The sequence below is a fragment of the Phalaenopsis equestris genome, unplaced genomic scaffold (assembly GCF_001263595.1).
Source record: "Phalaenopsis equestris unplaced genomic scaffold, ASM126359v1 Scaffold000002, whole genome shotgun sequence".
NCBI classification, from domain to species: Eukaryota; Viridiplantae; Streptophyta; class Magnoliopsida; order Asparagales; family Orchidaceae; genus Phalaenopsis; species Phalaenopsis equestris.
Window position 1 is genome coordinate 17,523,359 of NW_018164444.1, and position 17,722 is coordinate 17,541,080.

The 17,722-nt window shown below is 35.1% G+C and overlaps 1 protein-coding gene across 1 annotated transcript in view; it reads left to right on the plus strand.

Moving 5' to 3' along the window:
- The window catches only part of LOC110024327, a 61,712-nt gene extending 47,509 nt beyond the window's left edge, over positions 1–14,203 (plus strand). Inside the window, exons 7-10 of the mRNA XM_020724232.1 lie at positions 12,464–12,680; positions 13,170–13,299; positions 13,373–13,415; positions 13,908–14,203. Of these exons, the coding sequence (XP_020579891.1) occupies positions 12,464–12,680; positions 13,170–13,299; positions 13,373–13,415; positions 13,908–13,982 (465 nt within the window). The 3' untranslated portion in view covers positions 13,983–14,203. The remainder of the gene's footprint in view (positions 1–12,463; positions 12,681–13,169; positions 13,300–13,372; positions 13,416–13,907) is intronic.
- Positions 14,204–17,722: the final 3,519 nt, after the last annotated feature.

Genomic DNA, 17,722 nt, shown 5'->3' on the forward strand with positions numbered 1-17,722 from the left:
CAGGTAAAATAAATCCTATTTAATCTTTGTATTAAATAGGGGAACTTGTCGGTCATATATAAAAGGTTCGCAGACTAAACGGATGTCACAAATCTCTTAGTTTGCAGGATTGGGTCTATCGCCGAGGTCTACACTTATCTTTCGGGAGGGTGTAGTAATCGCGGTATCAGACACGATAATGCAAACTATTGGATGAATGAGATCCATTCGGTCTCATTTTTTTTCGAAAATTAAAACATACTACTTTCAAAACCCAAACTATATATCTTTTATATTTAAATTAAATCTCAAAAATTTATTTTCATATATCATATTTTTCAAATCTAATCAATCGAAAAAAAGTTGACCGACAGCGGTACACCTCGGCAACACATGGCGTAATGAAAAGAATTGATTATGTTTTGTTTTCTCAAAAGAAAATGGTATGCAAGTAATAACAGAAATAAATAAGAAAAATTAAATTTTATTCTACAAATAAAAGTTGAAGTGATAAAACTGAAAGAAAAATAAAATTTTGATTGAAGTAAACTAAACTGACAACAAGAAAAATTTCCCAAAACTCGAAAGGAAAAAACAAAGAAGCTAAAACAAATATTGAAAATACCCAATAGAATTCTAGAAGGAGAATTTGATCCTATAGGCCCAATTCTACAAGTGGTTGAATGGAAATTGTTATAAAAAAATATAAATGGATGAGTTTGATCAACCTTAGTAACTAACTACTATTTATTAAAATATAAATGACAAAGGAAATGAAGTATGCAATATGAATAATAAAAATGAAAATTCACTATGTATAAAACAAAAAGTTTCAAAGAATATTAAATGTTTATGATCATGAATATGAGTAATTTGAATACATGCACTTTTATGTAGATATTTATAGGTTACCATATCATATGTATTTATACATATAGGGCTTAATAATCTTTTAACACTATATGATAATATATAAGTATAGTAAATGTGTGTGTTTGTGTGTATAAAATTATGTGTTCATAGTCGGTTTTCTATGACACTCTGAAACAAGAAATTATAAGCACCAATCTCAAGAAAATTTATTGATTTCTCTGAGAACTTGTCAGCCCGGTTAGTCATAGCAAAAGAATTTAAAACCGACATAATAATATTATAATATTAGTTACATTTCATGCATCAATCAAAACACATGAATATAATCACGGTTTGACCATCAATATTTACATACAATTATGAACTTATAACAATGAAATTTAACATATTACAACTATAAAAGAAATAATAAATATTGAAATCTTGAAATGCGAGAAATTAGATACGAGCTTATGTAGCAATAAAACAAGGCTAATTATACATGAAAGTCATTATGAGCAAAAATAAAATCTACTACAAATATTTGAATGGAATTTAAAGGATGCGAATGACAAACCTACGATTAACTATGAATTTCATACAATTACTAAGGATAGCGCTCTCAACAATGAAGGGAACATATATCTCGTAACAAAGAACAGTTACTTACCTCGAGACGAACTCTAAATTCCAAATTTATTAGTTCAACCGATGTTGACTAACAAATCCTACACTAATTAGAATCTCCAAAGTTTAACAATTATGTGATTAAATATATTAAGGTTAATTATTTATTTAATTAGGTGTAGGGATTAATTTGAAATTAACATTTTTCTATCTTAATGGTATTTCCAAGTAAAATAATAAATTTAATTGGTTTTAAATTTGATAAGAACATTATCAAAAAAAATAGAAGTAGAAATCGAGTGAGCTCACCTTAAGTCTCGGCTACGGTGGTGAGGAGGGCTTAGTTGCTAGAAGGAGAAATATAAGAGTTTTGATGGTGAGGGTTTGGTGGCTACAGGAGATGGCAAGAGAGAGAGTTTAGTAATCAGTCCTCCCTAAATAGCTGAGAGAGGCGGTAAAGCATCAATGGAAAAAAAAGGGAAGATGGCAATACTGAATTGAGGATGGAAAGGAAATAATCATATTTTGGGGAAGTAAGTTCGGGACGAACAATTCTAAAAGGCGGCAGGGATTGCAATAGCGAGTGGAGAAGGAGAAAATTTTGATTCTTACAATCTTGATCATTGGTGATTAAATTGGGGCAAGCTATTGACCGGCTCGCCGAAAAAGGAAAAGCCAGGCCCTTTTGGAGCTGGTTGGTTTAGCCCAATTGCAAGTTCACCTCTTTTAAGATATAATTTAATTTGAGTTTGATTTTTTGTTTCCACCAAGGTTTTAAGCTTAATAACTGATCAACCTTTATATTTATGAGGTATGTAGTTAGAATTTAAAATAGGTGGTTAGACTCTTTAACTTTAAGAAGATTCTCTCTTTGATTTAAGAAGTTAGTTTAGACTTTAAAATTTAAGTTGATATTCTCTCTTTTATTATTGCATTTAATTAAGATTTTGATTCTTTTTTCTATGATAAATAGATATATTATGTTGCCATAAAAAGGCACAAAAACAGTGACACGGCGCCTTTCTAATATAAGTATTTCCAAATCAAAACTTCTGAATATTTTTATTCCTCTTTTCTTAATCTAAATTTTCATTACCATCTCTTTCCCAAACTGAATTTCTAAATCAAAATTTTTTAATACTTTATTCCTCTTTCTAAATCTTAATTTTCATTATAATCCATTTCCTAAACTAAATTTCTAAATCATAGTTTCTGATTATTTTATTCTTCTCCATATCTGAAATTCTGATTTGATTCTACTTTCTTATTTTAAGTATCCCCTAAAATAAAGTCCTAGCCTCCTTATAAATAGAGGATGATGTGCTTAGAGTTAGGGGGCTTGTTTTTTATATTTGAAATTAGGTTTTAGCATTGATGTTTTCTCCTTTGAGGATGGTATCCGACTTTGAGGCAGTACTTCGGTTGTCTCTCATTTGAGGTACTGAACGTCTCCACGGGTCCGGGTGATGCTTCGGTTGTAGCTCGACCCTAATGAGATATTTATCTATCATTCCACCCTTCCTGTTGTTGTCCACCTGCTTCTCAGTCCTACAGCAGGCCACCGCACCTCTTCCCCAATAAACATTGGTTTTTATTCTCCCTCCAACTTGCTACTAGCCTTCTCCCAGCAAGGCCTCTCCCAGCAAGGCCTCAGCTCGCCATACTCCATCCCAACACTCAACTAGCATTCCTGAACAACCCAATCTTGTTGTCCGCTTGCCCAAAATTCCTCGTAGCACTCAGTAGGCCCACTTCCAGCAGTCTGCCTTGCCGTCCAGGCCTTCCCCGTTGCGCCAGCACTTTCCCGCTCGTTGTATGCTTTCTAGAAGTGTTGACGAGCCTTCCCCGCTGTTGCCCCACCTTCCCAGCTTGCTACCCCATCTTCCAACCTACTTCCCAGCCGCCCAACAAACATTCCCGCCACCTTAACCTACTCCCCCCTCCTCTAGTTCGCTTCCAACTCACCTCTGTCCCCTCTCTCGCATTCACACCTGTTGTCCCCAAGCCTCCGGATCCACTTGGTCAACCTCTACCTTCCTTGGGATACACTTTCGAGATGTTTGCTTGTATCTTTGTGTTTGTTTGTCATTTATTTCATGTTTTGAAGAGTCGTTGTAATCGATTTCAAATTCCATAATAATATTTTTGTTTCTTTTCTGGTTTGGGCTTTCTTTTCCGGCATCAAAAATGCAAAGAGATAATGGATGAAAGACAAGACCAATATAAAATACCAAAGTACCTTTATGTAAACATTGTCAACCACATACAACACAAATTATTGAAAACTCGGCCTATAATTGAGGACTAGAGATGGTGAAAAGGCAAAATTAACCATTATGGTATATGCTGAAGGAAGGTAGGTTAGTGAGATATAACAGGTGAACCCCACACTCACTTTAAGGGCTCAGAAGAAGCTATTTAAAAAGTAAAGGTCTTTGGCATCTGCAAAGTTGATAGTGGTTGATCATGTTGACCTATTTAAATAAAAAATCCTTAGCAATTTGATGAACCATGCCACGAGTCTCGTACACGCATCCACCCCACACGTATATCTCCTCTAGCCATTCCCACATTATCCCCATTATTCCCTGCTCTCCTATCCCAGTTCTACTCCCACCCTTAATTTTCCCTTCTGCTGTTACCCAAAACCCTTAATAGGCAAAGAAGTAGGAAGTTGTGCAAGAGTTTACAGGTGAAGACATTAACAAGGCTAACCACATGCAAAGAAGCAAGGTAAACATGATAGGAGCTTGAATTTGAATGCATTGGGTTTAGTGGTGTGTGAAGGGAGGACATCATCCAGGAGCCCATTCGGTGAAGGCTTCAACATAATTGATAGCACTCATAAGAGAAAAGGAGCTCATATCATGTGAGAATTTCAATTAAATCCTACTTGAGCTTTGCCACAAGCGGTCTTTATTGCCCCGAACAACGGAAGCTCATTGGCCCTCTATTTCATCACTTCCACTCTCTCTTTCTCGTTCATTATATCTTGATCTCTTTCTCCTTCTATCTCATCCGTTTGGAATAAAAAGGAGCAAAAGAGGAAAAGAATTGAAGAAAAGAAAAAAAATCTTTTATATTTTGTTCTCTCACTTTTCAGTCAACCTTTTGATTGATTATTTGAAAATATAAATATGAAAATAATTTTTGAAATTTAATTTAATATTAATTTAATATAATAAGTATATAGTTCGGGTTTTGAAAGTAGTATATTTTAATTTTCGAAAAATGAGACCAAATGGATCTCATTCGTCCGATAGTTTGCATAATCTTGTTCGATACCGCGAATACTACACCCTCCCAAAAGATAAGTGTAGACTTCGGCGATAGACCCAATCCTACAAACTAAGAGATTTGTAACATCCGTTTGATCTGCGAATCTTTTATGTATGACCGACAAGTTCCCATATCTAATACAAAGATTAAATAGGGTTTAGTTTATTTTACCTGCAAGTTCCCTATAAAGGCAAGCCCCTATAGTTAATTACATCTCCCCTATAGTTAATTACATCTCATAGTTAATTACATCTCAAATTACTGGGGTCACTTGAGAAAACTCTCGATAATGATCAGAGGTATTAGTCTTCAAGATTTCAAAGTTTAGGTTTTCACGGTAGGGTCTCCATTGTCCAGCAATTCAAACAATAATGTTATTCTCATCACCAGCCACAAACTCACCGTCATGATGTTTGTATGCGCCAAAGGCAAAGATGACTACCTCACTGGTGATGCTCCAGCTCCGATGACGACAGATCCGTCATACAAGATTTGGAAATCCAATAATAATATGGTTATGGTCTGGCTTGTTAACTCGATGGCACTTGATATTGGCGAAAATTTTCTTCTCTATGGCACGACTAAGAAAATCTGGGATGCTGCCCGTGAGACCTATTCTAGTTCGGACAATACAAGAGAACTATTTGCTGTTGAGACCATTCTTCATGACTTTCATCAAGGTGATCTCCCCGTCACCCAATACTTCAATACTCTTACTCGACATTGGCAGCAACTAGATCTATTCGAGGCGTACCCTTGGAAGTGTCCCGAAGACTCTGTCATATTTCGCTAAATCATAGAACACAAACGCACCTTCAAATTTCTTCTCGGCCTCAAATCTGAGTTTGACCAGACTCGCTCACGGATTTTGAAATCGAAACCTCTTTCAACACTTCGTGAAGTTTTCTCTGATATACGCCGCGAAGAGAGTCGCCAAAAGGTCATGTTAGGTGATTCCTTGTCCACTACAGCCTTCGACAGGTCTGCACTTGCTGCTCAAATCCCATCCACAGACAACCGCCAACGTCAGGGCCGCCCTTGGTGTGATCACTGCCGCCGTTCTGGCCATACTCGGGATACGTGTTGGCGGATTCATGGCAAACCCGCCAATGGGAAACCCAAACGGGATCATCGGGCAGCTGCCACCATCACCACCGAAGCCTCTCCAGGAACGAGCCCATTCAGCGAAGAACAGATTCATGCCCTCTAGAAGATGCTAGATCAGTTATCATTAGTCCAAACTACTTGTGTGGCATCGGGTGCCACCGGTCTTGTTACCTATCAAGGTATTTCCCCATCCGCTTTCGTCTTGGATTCAACCTCTTCTCGCCCCTGGATTGTTGGCTCAGGTGCCTCCGATCATGTTACCGGGGATATCTCCTTATTAATGGATTGACGGCCGTGTAATCCGACCCTCACTGTTCGGATTGCTGATGGATCGGCCTCCAAAGTTGTTGGTCTTGGTTCTGTCCGCATCTCTCCAAATTTATTCCTCACTCTGTGCTTCATGTTTCTACTTTGGATTGTAATATGATCTCTATTAGTCTCTATTAGTAAGCTCACTTCTTATGATTGTCATTGTATTGCTAAATTTTTTCCATATGTTTGTGAATTTCAGGATTTGAAGTCGGGGAGGATAATTGGTAGTGTTGAGTTGCGCAGTGGTCTCTATCTTCTTAACAAACCCTCTGTCAGTCTGGTCTCACTCACCGGTTGTATTTCAGTATCAAGTCTGTCTTGCTTTAATTCGCTTAGTACATCTGTATTCTATTCTAGCGTTAATAATTATAGTGAAATCATGTTACTTCATTATCGTTTAGGTTATCCCAATTTTACGTACCTTGGGAAACTGTTTCCTCATTTATTTATTAATAAAAATTTTACCTCTTTTAATTGCGAATTTTGTCAACTTGTCAAACACACTCGTACTTCATTTCCTCATTTATCATACAGACCCACTCGTCCCTTTTCTCTGATCCATAATGACGTCTGGGGTCCTCGTGAAAAAAATATTTCTGGAGTCAATGGTTCGTGTCCTTTATTGATGATCACACACGGGTGACATGGATCTATCTTATGCGTGACAAATCTGAGGTAGGACCAATATTTCGTGCATTTTATCAAATGATACTCACTCAATTTGACACAAAAATCCAAGCTCTTAAAACAAATAATGCACGAGATTTTTTCAACCTCTCTAGGAACTTTTATTACTCAACATGGCATCCTTCACCTTAGCACGTGTGTTGATACTCCCCAACAAAATGGGCTTGCCGAGCGGAAAAATCGTCACTTGTTGGAGTTAGCCCGCTGTCTCATGTTTACCACATCGGTCCCTAAATGTTATTGGGGCGAGGCAACATTGACCGCTGCCTACCTCATAAATCGGATGTCCTCTCGTATTCTGGGTTTCCGTAGTCCAATTGATGTTCTCCTTCGCTTCTTTCCAAATACATGTACACTCTCTTCAGTTGTCCCTACCAAACTATTTGGTTGCTCCGTCTTTGCTCATATTCACAAACAACACCGTAGTAAATTAGACCCCAAATTTGTCAAATGCATATTCATAGGGTATTCGACCAACAAGAAAAGCTACAAGTGTTATTGTCCTTCAACTAAAAAGGTCTATAATTCTATAGATGTCACCTTTTTTTTAGCATCAATTATACTACCAAGAGTCTGTCATTCAGGGGGAGAGTCGTAGTGAACAACAGCCCTGTGTTCCTTTACCAACTGACTCGGGTCCCTCACCTACTGTCAAACCTCCTCCATCTCCTATTCAACCTCCTCAGTCTACACAACCCACTCCTCAGGAACTTCTGGTCTATACAAGACAAAATAGAACTGTTGAGCTTCCAGCTGCTGTCCAAGAATCTAATCCGGCTCCAAAACTCTCTGAAACTCACTCAGGTATGAAATCTATAGACACTAGTGATTATGAGCTTACCCCGCCTGTGAAAGATGATTCTGATGTTCCTTGCACTCAACATCCTATTGCCCGATTTGTTTCATATGAGAGGTTATCTCCTCCCTATCATGCATTTGTTACTGCTATTGACAACATAAAGGCTCCGAATTCTATTCAAGAAGCTCTCTCACACCCGGAATGGAGAAAAACTGTGAATGAAGAAGTTGCTGCACTAGAAAAGGGTGGAATGTGAATTGTGTCTGATTTGCCCAAGGATACGAGACCAGTAGAATGCAGGTGGTTATTTACAATCAAATGTAAGGCAAACGGAAGAATAGATCGGTTAAAAGCCCGACTGGTTGCAAAAGGTTATACTCAGTCATACGGAATTGACTACCAAGAGACATTCGCCCAGTAGCCAAACTGAACTCCATTAGAATCCTACTCTCCATTGCAACAAATCGAAACTGGCCCCTTATGCAACTTGATGTCAAAATTCATTCCTTAATGGAGACCTTGAAGAGGATGTATACATGAATTTACCGCCTGGTCTTGAAGGGTCCTTCCCTAGTGGCAAAGTATGCAAGCTCCAGAAATCTCTGTATGGTCTCAAACAATCTCCCCGTGCTTGGTTTGCCCGATTCACCAATTCAGTAATCAAGTGTGGTTATACTTAAAGCCAGACTGATCATGCAATGTTCACAAAAAGATTCGAGAAGAAGATTGTTGTACTTATTGTGTATGTTGATGACATCATTCTTACCGGCGATCACACTGATGAATTGACAAAGCTGAAGAAGTTTCTAGCCCATGAATTCGAAATCAAGGACCTAGGAGACTTGAAGTTCTTGGGAATGGAAGTTGCAAGATCCAAAATGGGGATAGTCGTAACTCAAAGGAAGTACACATTAGACCTATTGAAAGAAACTGGTTTGCTTTGATGCAAACCAATAGATACTCCAATAGACCCATATAAAAAGATTGGAGTGGAGAATGATGGTTTACCAATGATAGTTTACCAGTTTACCTGTCGACAAAGGACGATATCAACGGCTTGTTGGAAGACTTATTTACTTATCCCACACCATACCAAACATAAGTTTTTCAGTAAGTATAGTAAGTCAATTCATGAACTGTCCTACTGACGAACATATGGGAGCTGTCAACCTTATCTTAAGATACTTAAAGATGACACCAGGGAAAGGATTATTATTCAAAAGGAATGATAGTCAAAAGGTAGAAGTCTTCACTGATGCTGACTGTGCAGGAGATATATCCATCCGACGATCAACCTCTGGGTGTTGCTCTTATATATGCGGCAATCTAGTGACATGGAGAAGCAAGAAGCAATCGGTGGTATCTCGGAGTAGTGCAGAAGCAGAATACAGAGCATTGGCGCTTGGTATCTGTGAAGGAATGTGGATCAAAAGATTTCTCAAAGAGCTTGGAATTATGGGAGAAAATTCTATCAAGATGTTCTGTGACAATCAAGCAGCAATCAGTATCGCAAAGAATCATGTTCATCATGACCGAACGAAACACATTGAGATTGATCGGAACTTCATTTCAAAGAAGGTGGACAATGGAATCATTGAATTGGTCTATACTCCTAGAGACCAAACCGCAGACATTCTCACCAAGGCTCTCCCTAAGTCAAGTTTTGATGAGCTAACCAACAAGTTGGGCATGTACAATCTGTACAACCCACCTTGAGGGGGAGTGTGGAATTACGCTCCTTATTATTTACTTTAATTCTATTTAGTACTTGATATATTTAGTCATAGTATAAAATGGGTAATTCTTTAATTATAGGTATTTATGTTTATTCCGTAATTATAGGAATTACTTAATTGTAGGAAGATTTCTTTCCTCTTTCTATTTTTTGTACTCGTCTGTTTATAGGTGAATTATCTATGTATTCATAGGAGAAAAGCATTATTCAAAATTCACAAAAATTAAAAAAAAATTGTTTTGCTTTGAAGGAAAAAAAGCAAGATGCATGTAACAACAGCAAAATGATAAATTAGTTTATACAAGTGCTACTGTATATATATATACATAAAATATATTTGATTTAATAAGATATTTTTGTATATATATATATATATATATATTGCTATGAAATTGGTATTCCCTTTTGATGATTGAAGACAGTATATAAATCACACTACATTTTCGGCACAGCTTATTTTAATCATGTGTTTTAATTTGGATTTCTTATTCCTGTGTGAGTCAAGTTATAGTCTATGTATCAACATGGGTGATGAAGTTTGTGCAAAATTGGAGATTTTGACAATGTGAATTTGAAGGGCCATGGTGGTGTAATTTGATCGTTTGTTGGAGTTTGGTATATATTGGATTGAAGAAGAATCTAATGCATTCAAGTGTTCTTCGTATTGAAGAATATATTTTCTAATGTTGTCGTCTACCTCAAAATCTATAACGGTGCAATGGTTGTCTTGAAGAAGAATAGATTTAGTGGACTGTTTCAAAGTGCAATATCATGTGCTTATTTGTCGAGTTTATAAACTATGGTAATGATTCATGGAAGCGATAATTGTATTTAATATGTGATGTTAAGTACCAAAAAATGAGTTATTGTGAAACTATTGCTGATAAGTTTGAAAGAGCAACCTAAAGTAAAATTTATGTCAAGTCGGAGCTTTTAAAAAAACAAATGGGTATTGTAGGATAGCTAAAACTTTATTATGAATAGCATCACAAAAATAAGATCATTTCGCAAATTTAACCCTGATGAATTATGGTATTGTAAAGCCTCAGTTAATTTTAATGATCGACTGCTCAAGATGCGTGTAAAGAAGTGTTTAGACAGGACCACTAAATAAGTATATTGAAATTTGAGATTCCCCGTGGGAGTTTGTCAAGCGTAAAGTCAAAATTTAGTTAACCTAAAGTAAGATTTTTTTCATTCACATTTAACTTTTTAATATGGTGGCCTACTAAACTCACGCTTTATTAAATTCAATTTTGCTGTCAAATATGTCTGAATGTTATATAGAGAGATGGTTGCAATGCGTTAAAACATTTGACAACAATAAGCAATGAAGAGAAGAGAGGAAGAGGAAGAGGAAGAGAAAGAAGGGGGTATCATTCGAGAAAGAAAGGAAAAGTTTATTTGGTGTTCTACAAGATGAGTTATTCGGCCTCTTCAAAATGGATTAAGTGTCTGTGTCTTATTTTAGTTAAGGAAGAAAACCTTGATCAGAACAATGAATAATTCTCAATTGGACTCTTCTACAATAAAGAAAGAGGAAGAGAGTAACAGGAGCAACAGAGAATCTCTCTATGTCTAGACCTCACCTTTGTAGTAAGTGGCTGCATTTTCTCGTCGCTCTACGAAGTGATGCTTTATCCATATATTTTGTATGACGTGTAATCCTCGTGTATTCTTGTTAAAGTTGATGTACTATGTAAACTTTTTTTGGTATAGATATAGGCTTCTTTGTGCTTAAGTTCGTAACTTTTGGTGCTCTTTAGTACTGATTGATGTTGTATTTTATGGCGCATAATATTTGTTGATCTTTTGTTAAGGGTTCTAATTGTAAATAGGAAATATAAAAGAAACTTAGGCGTTATTTGTAAAAAGGTTGTAAGGCTTTATAGAAGCCCAACTTATGAATGAAGGAAAAATAATTTTTACCAAAGTACTCATTTTTTCATGGTATTTTGTAGATATTTTTTATTTATCATACTTGCCATGGGTTCTCTTTTCTAACAAAATCAAGTTCTAAAATTGAATCATGTCCTTGGTATAATGTCTCCCATTGATCCATTGGAGAAGCACTGAGAAGACCAGGTCCCTGGCTCCTAATGAGCGCTCACCATCACAAACAATTATGCATGACAAATTCCTGAACTAATGCTAATGTTCACGATAAGGTCTCTGACCTCAATGCAGATAGTCGCAGCACTAACCTAACCAACTTGGTGCTATGTTATGACAGCTGATGCTCTTTGATTCTTTGGATTTACCTAAAAAACTATACAATTTCTTAAATTCTTTATCACTAGGGATGAATAAGCAACTATGGATACTTTTGCCATAAGAAATATTGATACTTGGAAAAAAAATGCAACCCTGACCAGAAGTTGAAATATTGCTGGAGGATTTACGTACATAGCACTCAATTCTTATGTATTTACACATCCATCACCTAAACTTCAATTTTTACAGACATAACACCTTACCTATACATGAAAATGTGTGTTTCACCTTTTAAAGTTTAAAATGGTGGTATTTTTTATATGCTATGAAAGATTTGGATGGTATAAATGTGACAAGTTTAGGTGTTAGACATTTAAATGCATAAGAATTGGGTGGCATATTTATAACCCTAAAGGCCAGCATTTTCCTTGAGAAATGACATGGAAATTACAGAACTCAAAATGGGGGAAGTTTTTTCTCTCACCCCATCAATACAGTGCTAGCTTATTCTTACCGAGTAACCGAAAAATTCTATTATTGCAAGCAAAATAAAACTTTGCGCAAGAGCACAGTGGAGTTGTATTGACATTGTGATTATCACGCCAGCACTGTTGTCATTTTTTTGTATGGTGTAATATGTGCTGCTAAAGTGACAAAACACATTCTTGCTGTTTATGATTTCTCCCTTTCCTGGAATTTTTAAATTAATTGTATTACTGACGGACTTCCTAAGTTGGAGGATAGGTTTTCTTGTTCTTTTATAGAGGTGGGGCTGTAAAGTTTCTGCTTGGTCAAGCTTGAACTTTGTGTTGTATAGAAGCATGTAGATGTTTTTTTCCTTTAGTAATTTTCCATATCTTTTTCTCTTACAGGATCCTAATTTCTGGACATACAGACCAATGTCCGACCAGATGATCCGTACAGCTGCAGATGATGTCCGCTTTCTCCTGCATATTTTTCACAAAATGATGGATAAGTTGAACCAAAAATCTTTGTGGCATCTCGCTGTTCGTGGATGTCTATACTGCAGATGTTTCTGCATTAATGAAAATAACTATGCTGATTGGCCACCTCCCCCTTCTCTTCCTGGTATTTTGGAAAAATAACTATGCTGATAAAGCAAACAATTCTTTATGCATTTACATTTCACACACCTAAACTTTCTTATTTACATAGGCACTTTGGTGCTTTGAGCATATGCTTGAAAAGGTGTATCTCACTTTTAAAAAGTGTTATAATAGTGCTATTTTTTGTGTGATTTTAAACATTTGAGTGTTATGTGTGTAAATATGAAAGTTTAGGCAATTAGGCGTGAGATGTATAAATACATAAAAATTGTGTGCTATGTATGTAAATGTCCATTATATTTTTGGGGCTGAGAATGCATATTTCCTTTGTTTTGTAAAAGTAGACTCTGCTCCTTAGTATTAGCGTAATCTGAAACATAGAAACAAAACGTTAGCATGATTTATATGTCAAAATTATCAATATTTTTTTATTCCTTTCAATTTTAGGAGGATTTTATTATCCAAAATGTGCACAACACATTTCTGTTGAAATTATTTAATGACTTTCCAGATAGCCTTGTTGCTGAAGGTTATGCTCCTCCTGAAGAAATTCTTTCAGTGGTAGATGTTCCTCCCGGAAAAATGGGACTGGTTATTGGTAGAAAGGGTGCATCTATTCAATCAATAAAAGAATGTTGCGAGTGAGTTTTTTCAGTATTTTTTTTCCAGTGCTCAATTGTTTATTTATTCAACTACTCCGCTGTGTATTTTCAGAGCAAAAATTTTAACTGGTGGAACCAAGGGTCCTCCCGACAAAGTAAGTCTGAACTTTTATGGTGCCAAAGAACTCATATTGAAGAAAACAAGTTTGCTTTATATCAATAAAATTATCTGAAAACCTCATAACAAATAGTTATATGTTGTCCAAATTTCGCTAAAAGCCTAATTACCGCATGGTTTCAACGTTGGTATAAACAGCCTTCCTTGTCTCGCTTGTAATACCACCCAATTCCTATATATTTACATATCTAACACCTAAAGTTTATTTTTGCATGTATACCAACCAAATCTTTAATATCACATAAAAAATGCCATTATTTTGACTTTTAACTAGTGGAATGCACCTTTTCATTCATAGGTGGAATACACTTTCTCATGCATAGATAAGGTGTCATATATGTAAAAATTAAAGCTTAGGTGTTAGTTATGTAAATACATAGGAATTGAATAGTATGTATGTAAATCTTCCTAATATCTATTTGCAGTTTATGAACTCTTTGGCTGAATTTTCATATTGTGTAACCCATAGGTCTTCATCATTGGACCTGTGAAGGAGGTGCGGAAAGCAGAAGCCATTATTCGAGGCCGGTTTGCGACATTCTAGCTTCCATCAAAGGTATTCTCTACCAAGAAGGATGGTAAAATCCCATTCAACTAAACTTTCTCTCATAGTTAACATCTCCAATTATGATGTATATTAATAATCATGTTACATACTATCTACAAGAGGTGTTCAAAACTTTTTCTCCTGCTTATACATGACAATTGGATCTGTTGTTTTTTTTTTCTTTTTACCCTAACCTCACTGCTTTAGAAATTCAATTTGATTTGCCATGTCAAGGGTTGTGTAAACAGTTGGTTTGGTTTGATCGGTTGAAAATTTTATCAAATCAAATAACAGTCAAAATCGAACTGATCAAATAAAATATATCTTTGAATCAAAATGAACCGAAATATAATCCAATTTATTCATTCGGTTCGATTTTGGTTTAACTGAAGTTTGAAATTTTAATGAAGATGTGTGCATTCGATCAATTAAGATTGATTGACAGATTTGCTAAACCAATTGGTTAATGGATTTGCTTTCTGTAATATAATTTGGTTTTTCAGTTTAACTAGATTTTTTTTTTTTTTCAAATTGAACCAATAGCCTATATCCAAAAATTGAATCATGATTTCATCAACTGAGCCATTTAGTTTGGTTCGGTTTTTTAGTTTAAACCAATTAATTATGAAGACCTGACCTGAGCGTTTGGAATTTTTCAATTGGAAATAGACTATCGTACAATAGAATTAAAATTTTGAATTTTTATTTTGTCACTAACATTTTACAACCCAAATAAAATGAAAGAGCCACTAAAGTAATTTAATTTAACAAATAAAAGATTTATCATTTAACTTTTCGTTTGTTGACCTCGTCTTTTGGACTCAGTTTCTTTTCAAGTATTCATCTTTAATTCAAAAGCTTAAAACTGAAATTGTTAAAACAATCTAATGAAATCCATAATAAACCAATTGAGTGATTATACTTTTAAATTACAGTAACTCTATGAAAAAAAAATAATAATGTGTATAATGGTCTTGCTTATTCATTATAGAGAAACATATTATACTCTAAATAATGTATTCATGATATTTATTTATAGAAGTAATCTTGAATTTTATATACACTAACTATAGCTTTATTTTTCAATGTGTAATCTTTTAACTTTTAACTAGTTTACGTATCAGGAGTACTATCTAAACATAATCTAGCACACTCTGATTGATAATTTGATATTATCCCATCGGCGCGGTTGTTCGTGGCCTATATCACACGATTATTTGAGATATAAAAGTACTTATCCCTCGTTGATATTTTTTCGTTGGCACAACAATTTATTATCTAAATTAAATGATTATCCTTGTGGTTGAAAACATTTACGAGCACATGTACATTTGTTTCTCTAGTCAGTATCATAAGGAAGTGAACTCATGTTCTTAGCATGCACATGTAAACATTCATGCATATTAAGAGGAGTTTACCCTTTCATGGTACTAGTTAGAGACACCAATGTACATGCTCTCGTAGTAGTTTTCCAATCATTCAGATAATCATGTAATTTAGAACACAAATTGTTGTGTCGAATGCAGAATATCGGTTATGGGTGTGTTAGGTTATGTTTAGATGTTGCTTCTAAAATGAATGTATTAGTTAGGAGTAAGTTGTGTAATAAAATGAATAGATTACACCTTAAAATGTAAAGTTAAATTATAATTTTAAATTAACTTTATGAGCGAGTATCATGAATTCATTATTTGGATTATTATATGTTTCTCTATAATGATATAGGAAAAATCAATATTCATATTATTCTCTTTTCATTGAAACATTGTAGTTTAAGTGTATAATTACTCCATTAGATTATCTTGGATAACCCATTATCTTGTTTCGATGTTTTCAAGTTTAAGCTTTTGAATATAAGATGTGGGAAAATGTGTATAGAAGTCGAGGTCTGCAAACGGAAGTTAAACATTTTATTTGTTGAATAAAATTACTTCTTTAGTTGCTTCTTTATTTTATTTAGATTGTAAACTGTTAGTGGCAATTTTGCAGTACAAGCTTTGTTCCCACCTTAAAAGTTCTAAGCTCTCAGGTCAGATTGTGAATCGTGATGTTAATGCGCACGCACACGCTTCGACCAACTTCGTTGTCGCATTGAAGCTTTCTCGATTACCATTCCTTCTTTAGATATAGAATGCTAAAAAAATTTCATAAATTATGTTCCTCCGGTGTGATTTGAACCACCCCAAATGAGTCACAAAGACACTTTCTGTAATTTGTGAAAGGGTAAGCACAGTTGATTTTTGCAAGATAATCTTACTGATTAACAGTTTCCAGACAAACTGTAACTCATGTGAAGTCACACACAGTACTTTTGAGTTTAATCCATAAAAAATAATGAATTAGCCTCCCAGTTCCCAAGTAGCATCTCTACCTGGACAAACTTGACAAAATCTCCATTTCTTTCCATTAATGCTGGGGCCTCTTGAACCCTAAATGGGTAGGGTAGGGTAGGGTAGGGCCAAGCGTGGGCATGTGATGAATCCCTTGTCCGAGATCTTGCCATGTCGCTCGAAACGCTGTGTGGAAGTAGCGAAATATTATAAAATTGGAAGATTTACATATATACCAATTAATTCTCATGCATTTACCTATTCTAATACCTAAACTTTAATTTTAACATGTATACCTTCTTATTTGTACTTGAAAATATGTATTTCACTTTTTAAGAGTTAAAATGTGATTGTGTTTTTTTATGTGATCTGAAAAATTTTGGTTGGTATAAATATAAATAATAGTTTTTAGGTATTAGATATATACTTTTATAAGACTTGGTATGTATGTAAATATTTGGAGAAAATATTATGTCTGGTATCAACGGCATGGATCACATCATGTTGTGCATCTGGTGATGGTGCGATCCATGCCTATGGTTTAGAGAGGAAAGAGTATTTTGGATGAGTAGTTGAGTTTTGTGGTCATTGAGCTTAATCATTGAAAGCCTAGTAGAGTCTATCTTATGGAGGACTTGGCAAGCCTTGGTGTTAGATGATTAGAAGTTACAAGCAGCTTAGGCTTGGTTGGTATTGAATTATGTGTGGCTATTGTAAATCTTATTAAGTTAATTTAATTAAAATTTATTTTTTTAGAATTAGAATAAATATAGATTTATAAGCTTAACTCGTTAAAGAGAAAAAAAAAATTTCTATAAATTATCACTTACAATAGAGGGGAGTTTTAACTCCACTTTCCTTCGATTAATAGAAGCTTCAATTCAAGCATGGCAAAATTCACAGGGTGTTTGGATCGACTACAACGAATAGGTTTGACCCCTGCTTAGGTAGTGAAAAAGAAGTTTTTAACATCATTTTTCGTGGGTGCAAGATCTCAACTTTAATGAACAAAAGAGAACTCCATTTTTGAACTTTGATGAAAGGAGAATGAACCTTTAACTCTCTGCTTTGACAAAAAAAAAGAACTACGGGTGCTCGTCTTTGAAAAATATTAGATGCAGCTTTGATGCTCAATTTTGCAGAATTTGGAGATGATGAGAGAGGTGACGGCTTCAACTATGTGGTATAATTAGACCTACATGTGTCGGATAAATGTTGAGGCATGTCAAACAAGTGTGTTTATTTGATCGTGTCTGACAAGGTACGTTACATTTTTAAAAATGGTGATGCTACATATTGAGATTCATTCATAGTCCTAAAAGTTATATTTAATCAGATATATCATTTTATAATCCAACAATCTTCTCTAATTCAACAATATATATATATCCTTGTGGTTGAAAACAT